This window comes from Epinephelus moara, chromosome 17 (assembly GCF_006386435.1).
Source record: "Epinephelus moara isolate mb chromosome 17, YSFRI_EMoa_1.0, whole genome shotgun sequence".
NCBI classification, from domain to species: Eukaryota; Metazoa; Chordata; class Actinopteri; order Perciformes; family Serranidae; genus Epinephelus; species Epinephelus moara.
Window position 1 is genome coordinate 4,058,474 of NC_065522.1, and position 8,428 is coordinate 4,066,901.

Here is an 8,428-nt window from a genome sequence, read left to right on the forward strand (position 1 = left end):
GGTGTTCTCTTCACGGATGAATCCCGGTTTTCACTGTTCAGGGCAGATGGCAAACAGCGTGTGTGGCGTCGTGTGGGTGAGCGGTTTGCTGATGTCAACGTTGTGGATCGAGTGGCCCATGGTGGCGGTGGGGTTATGGTATGGGCAGGCGTATGTTATGGACAACGAACACAGGTGCATTTTATTGATGGCATTTTGAATGCACAGAGATACCGTGACGAGATCCTGAGGCCCATTGTTGTGCCATCCATCCACGACCATCACCTCATGTTGCAGCATGATAATGCACGGCCCCATGTTGCAAGGATCTGTACACAATTCCTGGAAGCTGAAAACATCCCAGTTCTTGCATGGCCAGCATACTCACCGGAGATGTCACCCATTGAGCATGTTTGGGATGCTCTGGGTCAGCGTATACGACAGCGTGTTCCAGTTCCTGCCAATATCCAGCAACTTCGCACAGCCATTGAAGAGGAGTGGACCAACACCATCCACAGGCCACAGTCAACAACCTGATCAACTCTATGGGAAGGAGATGTGTTGCACTGCATAAGGCAAATGGTGGTCACACCAGATACTGACTGGTTTTCTGACCCCCCCCCCCCCCCGACCCCCCCCAATAAAGCAAAACTGCACATTTCAGAGTGGCCTTTTATTGTGGCCAGCCTAAGGCACACCTGTGCAATAATCATGCTGTCTAATCAGCGTCTTGATATGCCACACCTGTGAGGTGGGATGGATTATCTCGTCAGTTTATACAATTTATTTTGACAATGAATTATTTTCTTATCTTAAGCCTCCAGCAGGGATTATAGCCTATCTATCAAAACTTGAATGAACTGAAGACAACTTTTTTTCTACTACAAGTTAAATCATAAATCCTTGACTATGTAAATAACATCATCATAACTGAATGAAAACATTACAGTGCTTTTTATCCAGAAAAACTGCAGTTCCTGTTTACATGCATTTGTATATAAAATAAATATATGGTATCATAATACTCAGGATATTGGAAAACATTTAAGATTGCAATAATATTGTATCATGACCTAACTATCATGATAATATCGTATTGTGGGGACCTCTGGAGATTCACACCCCTAGAATATTGCATCTCAAAAGCTGCCTTTATTTTTGAATCCTTTATGGATGTAAATTGTCTGATGTTTTCAGTGTCACAGATGTAGTGGAAACACAGACAGGAAAGGGCGAAGCAACTTTTAGTTCTCCCTCGGTTTAGTTTCGGTAGTTTGGTCAAAATGGAGTGTTAAAAAGAGTCGAATCTAAACAGACCCTCAGCTTTTATTGTATGGCATTTTTCAGTTCTCAGAGCTACAGACACATTTTTGTTGGTACCAAAAAAGTTCTGAAGTTCAATGATACCCAGCCCTAGATTGCTTGTGCCCTGTCATAGACTGGATTATGTTTGTTTGTTCCGGCCAGTGCTATTGCTGGTGCGGAGGCATTATGTTTTTGGGTTGTCTGTCTGTCCGTTCATCCGTCCGTCCCATCCTTGTGAACGCAATATCTCAAAAACACCTTAAGAGAATTTCTTTGAATTTGGCACAAATGTCCTCTTGAAAGCAACTGTGAACTGATAGGTCAAGGTCACTGTGACCTTCCATCAGTCTCATTCTCAAGAACAGTTTGATGGAATTTCTTTGAATTTGGCACAAACATTCACTTCGACTCAATGATGAACTTATTACATTTTGTTGGTAAAGGGTCAAGGTCACTATGACCTTGTCTGTCTCATTTTTGTGAATGCAGTATCTCAAGAACACTGAGGGAATTTCTTCAAATTTGGCACAAATGTTCACTTAGACTCAACAATAAACTGATTGGATTTTTGTTGTCAAAGGTCAGGGTCAGTATGACCTTGCATCTGTCTCATTCTTGTGAACATGATTTCTCAAGAACATCTTAAGCAAATTTCTTTAAATTTGACACAATCTTCCACTTGGACTTTAGAATAAACTAATAAGAATTTTGTGGCCAAAGGTCAGTGTGACCTCACAAAACATGTTTTGGTCACAATTCAAGAATTGATGTGTTATTTATGATAACACTTCACACAAATGGCTTATAAGATAAAATAATGAAGTCATGACATTTTATATCCTAAAGGTCAAAGGTCATCTTCATTGTGACATCATAATGTTTTGCATAAAACGCTTTTCTGGCCATTATCAAACATCCTATCTCAGGAACAGAAGGGGAGACATTTGAACAGATACTGAATTGGTGACACTAATCTTGGGTGCCCACCTTGAAACTGTGCTGATTGTTTTGAGCTTAGGTGTGTGAAGCATCCATGTTTTCACAGACATGAATGTAAACTGTAAGAGAAACTTGACTGGTGTGCCCAGGCATACAGACGCATTGCAAAAATTTTAGTTTTTCTTTCAGCATTTCTGAATGTTTCAGGGCTGCATAATACCATATTGTAACATGATTGAAAAAGGTGTGATTGTAGTGACTCATGCGTCTTTTACTCTCAGAGCTGGCAGCCCCATGAAATGTTGATATGCACATTTATTGTTTTTATTGTTAGTTTGTGTAGTGTAACTCCATTCTAATGTCTCTGTGTTTCCCTTTACAGGAGGACGAGTCACCCAGGAGCGTGCTGGAGGAGATGGGCTTGGCGTAGTACACAGCAAGGTTGTGAAAGACTATAGATACTAAGGCAGAGGGCTGGATGAGAGGGGGCGGGGCACAATCTGGGATTGGACATTCTCGGACTGACAGCATTGGTTCTGTGTATCTGTGGCTCTTGGGGCTGATGTGCAGTGTGTAACTGGGGAAGCAACTCAGTTAAGAATGGAAGATCCTTGCATTGACAGGCCCTTTAGCTCTGTGTGTGTGTGTATATGTGTGTGTGTGTGTGTGTGTGTGTGTGTGTGTGTGATCTGAGAGTGGGGTAGAAGACATGGTATACATTTAAACGTGTGTGGCAGCAGGGGCTTATCAGAGAGTTAAAATAAGAATCCACAGTGGACGCTGACGTCACAGTGAGGCAGCTTGGCAGTTTGACTGATGCTGTGGTTGAACAGTCACACCTTGTCTTGGAGGTTTGTCAGGTACTGAATGTGGACTGAGACTAGGTCAGGGATTTGGGTTTATAGATTGGGGGCATCATTCAAATGATAAGTCTGATGTTATTTTACATTTTTTTGTATTTTAGACAATTCTCATAAAGACCAAAACCAACAACGTGTTCTCAGTGCTCAATACTTTAAGTTTTTCCCACTTTGCCTTGACACTCATCTCCAAGCCCATTGGTTCCTACTGAAGATATAAATATTTCAAAACAGCTTTGTTGGTTTTGATCTGTACATGAGATTTGGTGATAATCAGAAAAATATAGAATATCACCAGTACTTCAAAGGTCTAGTCTGTAGGATTTAGAGGCATCTAGTGGTCTAGGTTGCAGAACTGAAACTTCTTCTATGTGCCAAGTATGTAGGAGAACTACAGTGGCCAAAACAAAAATGCAAAAGGCCCTGTTTGGAGCCAGTGTTTGGTTTGTCTGTTCTGGGATAACTGTTGAAACAACATGGCGGACTCCACAGAAGAGGACCCGCTCTGTGTTTACGAACGAAAACACAATGATTCTTAGTTTCAGGTGATTATACTCTAATAAAAACACAGTTATATTTATTATATAGCATTTCTTCCAATAGATGTCCCTAAATCCTCTACACTGGATCTTTTTAAGTAAAATTCTGTATTTATATAATCCTGTTTCCTATGGTTATGTAAGTGATAACATGAAACAAGGAAAATAACACACAATGTGCTGGTGAAAAACACAGAATTTTTCTTTGTCAGTTATTTTCTTTCTTTTTTTTTTTGTAGTTTTAGTTGTGTAGTGTGAAGGGTCATTTTGTTTAACTGCAACTTAGGTCTTATTTTTATAGATTTGTCCATCATTCCTACCAGTTACATTGTCATAACCAAAAGGACTGAAGGCTGTAACTACCACAGAGGACAGCAGCGAGTTCTCATCCCAACTTGTCAAATACTGCCGCTTTGTCAGTGGACCTAAACGTCAAAATATGACATACTAGGTAGCCACCTGCATCCGTTTTGGACAGTATAGGACGGCGTAAGACGTTGTTCGTTACATACGGTCTTTTTCAAAATAAACTTAGGCTGTACATAAAACACCTCATTTTTAGGTTTGTTTTCTTAAGGTTATGCAACAAAAGCACCAGGTTAGGTTTAGAAAAAAACATCATCATTTGGCTTGAAATAAGCACAGTTGTTATTAATATCACGTATCATCACCTGACATGCATCATGTGACATAAATCACTACCATAGCATGCTACACATACTACAGGGTTTCCAAGGTCATGAAATTCCTGGAAAAGTAATGAAATTACAAAAACCTTTCCAGGCCTCGAAATTTTATATCTATAGGATCTTATATGGCTGTATCACTAATTAGGTCTACCTAAATTAAACTACTTAAATACAGTCATGAAAATGGAGTGAAATACTAACTGTTCTGATATAGGCTTCACACAGGTAACAAACAGTGGGCTTCTGGGTAAAAGTCAGGACTTTGTTTGACCCATCTTCCACCACTCCTTAACAGACTTTTATGTTCTGTATAGTATGGTAGATGCCAGCGGCATCGGAAATAACAAAAGGTACCTTTGCGGATAGGTGTCTGACATAAATGTCCACTGACAAAGCGACACTATTTGACAAGTTTGGTTATTGCCCACTTCGTCAACAACTGCACAACCTGATGCATATCATACGGCCGCAAAGGTGCCCCTGTGTGTCAGTATCTGACGCCGAGATCATTGAGTGGCTTATTTGACGAACTGGGAGTGAGAACGGGCTGAGGACAGAGGCTATGATAAAGCAGAATTGTTTTCTGGGTCCGCTCTCCAGATGTTTGAATACAACTTAATCCTGAGGTGTTGTCAAAAACATCTGTCAGTATATTATTACAATTATTTGAACTACACTTGATGTTTTAAACAGATCTTTAAACTTTTCTCATAAAGGTAGAGTAGTACTGTTCTGAATTCATTGCTATATCTGTGATTGGCCCATCTTACCTAACATGCCGGGCCCAGGGTGTGGATTGTGAATAATGAACCAAAGACATTTGAGATTTGCATCACGGCCTAAAATAACTTGTTTACATATGAGCCATGCATATGTACCATAAGTGGACTGATGTACCAGACAAGATGGAAATGTCAAGTCTGTCTTATGCAATTTATCAAAGTGCAACTGCGAATCACATCCCACTTAGTTTTCCTACAGACAGCAAGAAGCAACCACTGAGATTGAATGACAAGGAAAACTTTAGTGCTGAGTTGTTCTGTTGGGACTACTAACTGGTACTACATGTTAGGACTGGGTTGAAATTCCAAGGCAATTAGAATAAAGTGAATTTTAGACAAGTATATCTAATGGTCGAATACATATTTTTACAGTGTTTTATCTTTTATTTTTGAACAGCTAAGTTTCCAGAATAAATGTTGGCATGTATGTTTCTGCAAAACATGAATATGTAATATTTGTATGTTTCATATTTTGTGGATATCTTAAAACTTTGTTTATTTACAATTTAACAACACTGTGCTTAATGTGTGGTTACATTTAGGCACAAAAACCACTTGGTTATGGTTAGGAAAAGACCACATTCGGCTTAAAATACCCAGTTTTGTTGCCACAACCACAGCTGGAAATGCTGCAATGTCTTGCTAAAAAACAGCTGGTTTTGTTCTTTGTTGCTCTCAAAAAGGGATCTGCTGTTTAACAGCTGTCTCGCCACCATCCACCATTCCCTCCACCTCCCAATGACATAGTCCGCTCATATACATGTAATCAACTATGTCGCTGGAGCAATGTTGATGTGCAACATATGAAACATAGAAATGTTGAGTAGCTGTGGTTTGCAGAAACATACAAAACCAACATTTTCCTCTGGGGGCTGGGCTGTTTTGAATGTGTGGTTGTTACTGATTTTGTCTTATGTCTAATTTTGATGTCTGTATGAAATTCCGGATGAGAAGCAGCTCTTAGGGTAATGGAAGTCAGTAAAGTAAAAGAGCTCCTATAAGTGGAGTTTGAGTTCAAGTTAGTTAAACTTTCATTTAATTTAGGCAAAGTAAATAGTATGTCTGCAATCAGTTTTGAGGGTATTCTTGTGGGGTGTAACAGTTCATCAGGGTCATGGCGGGTTCATACCTCAGGTTTTAGGAGAGTTTGTTGTCTAGTGTTTAAAACAGAGAGCCTACACTCTTTGAAATAAAGGTTCCAAAAGGATTCTTCCTGAAGAGCTGACCATTTTCATCTGAAGAACCCATTTTATGAAGGGGTTCTTCAAGGGTTCATTTAAAACTGAGGGTTCCATTCAGAATTTTTTTCATCCACCAAACGGGTTTGTTGAGCATTCTTAATAAGACTGAGGGTTTCATTAAGAACATTTTTCGGGGCGTCGGTGGCTTAGTGGTAGAGCAGGCGCCTCATGTACAAGGCTGTTGCCGCAGCGGCCCGGGTTTGAGTCCAGCCTGTGGCCCTTTGCTGCATGTCATCCCCTCTCTCTCACCCCCTTTCACACTTAACTGTCCTGTCCATTAAAGGCAAAAATGCCCAAAAAATATCTTTTTCATCCAAAGAACCTTTTTTGAAGGAGGGGTTCTTTGTAAGAAGGATTCCAATAAGAATCCTTTGCATCCAAAGAACTCTTTGTTTGAGGAAAGGGTTCTTAAAGTGTTCTTTGTAAAAAAAAAAATTAAAAAAAAGAGTTCTTCAAGGATTGTTGAAAGCATGGGTGTTAAGATCCTTACCCTTGATTATTTGTTATATAATGTTAACCCATGTTTTTAAATAGTATGTTTAAATGTAGATGTATCAGGAATCCCTTCAGTTAATTATTTTTACTTGTGTTCTGCCATAGTTGGCATCTTTACCATAATTTTATTTCATTCAAAACCACATGATCTTCCTGAATTTACAGGTACACAGTACTTAGCATTTTGTATTGGGTTGTACTTTGGAATCAAGTTTCGGTTCCCAACTCTACTGCACTATATGAAATTGTAAAGGCTGTAGAAGTTCACAAAATCTCCACCCCCTAAAAACAGGATTGTGAACCGTGAGTGTTGTGGGTTGTGCTGGACCATGAAAAAGTACCAATAGACAGCCGTCTCGCCACCATCCACCATTCCCTGCACCTCCCAATGACATAGTCAGCTCAATGACATGACATTGTCAGCTCATATACATATAATCAATGTACACCACAATCTTTGACAATTTAGCCCTGGGTCTTGTTTAACACTGGGTTTTGGGACCCATCCCTATCCTCGAACCATTGCGTTAATAACACATTCACTCCACTCTGTCTGGGGAGACAGTGCACAAAGCAGTGTCCCAGAGGACGCTCCAGTGCTCCAAGAGTGTGGTGCTCTGAATAGCTGAACGGTACATTCCAACAGCACTTCCCGCCCTCTGAATTTAAGTTTTTTCACCCTGAGGGCAGAAATGTGAGGCATGTAGCGACGCAAAAACAGTGAGCAAAAAGCTTCATTCTCATTAAAAATGGTTACAAAAAGCTTCCTCCAGCTGCTAAAAACACTTTCTGAGTGATCAGGCCTTAGTTCAGATTGGCCTGTAATCAGACAAATCATCTAGTGTCATTGAACAAATATATAAACATCTTGTGTTCATGCTCAAACAGAGAGTTGGAGTTTGATAGCATTTCATTGAATCTGAATCCCAAATGGCTTCAATCATTGAATCAAGCACCATTTGTACCCATCAGCTTTCAATATTTGTAACAGTAGAAAATGAAATAATCTGTTAACCTCAATGTTTCAGTCATTTTAACTTGGAACTCGATCGAAAACAGGCACAGTAATCAGAACCCAGCTGAGTGTGTGAACTGTTACACCTCTGGTATTTAGTTAGTGTGTGTACTGGTGTGGTCTTGTCATGCTTTGCATGACACACTCTCGTCATAAAAAGCTGAGTCTGTCAGCTATACTGTGATTTCTTTGCAGTCACATGTTGGGTTTGTACAAAAGCTCATGATTGGTCATCATATATAGTGAACCAGACTTTCCCCTGGAAAAACTGTACGTTGGACAATAAATTATTATCTATGTTCACTCATATGTTCACCGTCCCAAAATTTATATACACACACAAACACACACACACACATATATATATTTATATATATATATATATATATATATATATATATATATAAATAAATCATGATTCTTTCTTACTATGTGACCATGCAGTAGGGTTTTCTATTAGCTCTCCATAGTTGATTAGAGGCTATATCTATAAAATCTCTTTGTCTTGAGGTCACTATGATACTGTAACGGTGGAGGGTATCACTGTCTATGCTTCATAAAGATCTTTCATCTAAAATAGGGTC

At 39.5% G+C, this 8,428-nt stretch overlaps 1 protein-coding gene across 1 annotated transcript in view; it reads left to right on the forward strand.

The window, feature by feature from the left end:
- ap1s1 (adaptor related protein complex 1 subunit sigma 1) overlaps positions 1-8,151 on the forward strand; it is a 26,474-nt gene extending 18,323 nt beyond the window's left edge. The window contains exon 5 of the mRNA XM_050067003.1: positions 2,606-8,151. Coding sequence (XP_049922960.1) covers positions 2,606-2,653 — 48 coding nt within the window. The 3' untranslated portion in view covers positions 2,654-8,151. The remainder of the gene's footprint in view (positions 1-2,605) is intronic.
- Positions 8,152-8,428: the final 277 nt, after the last annotated feature.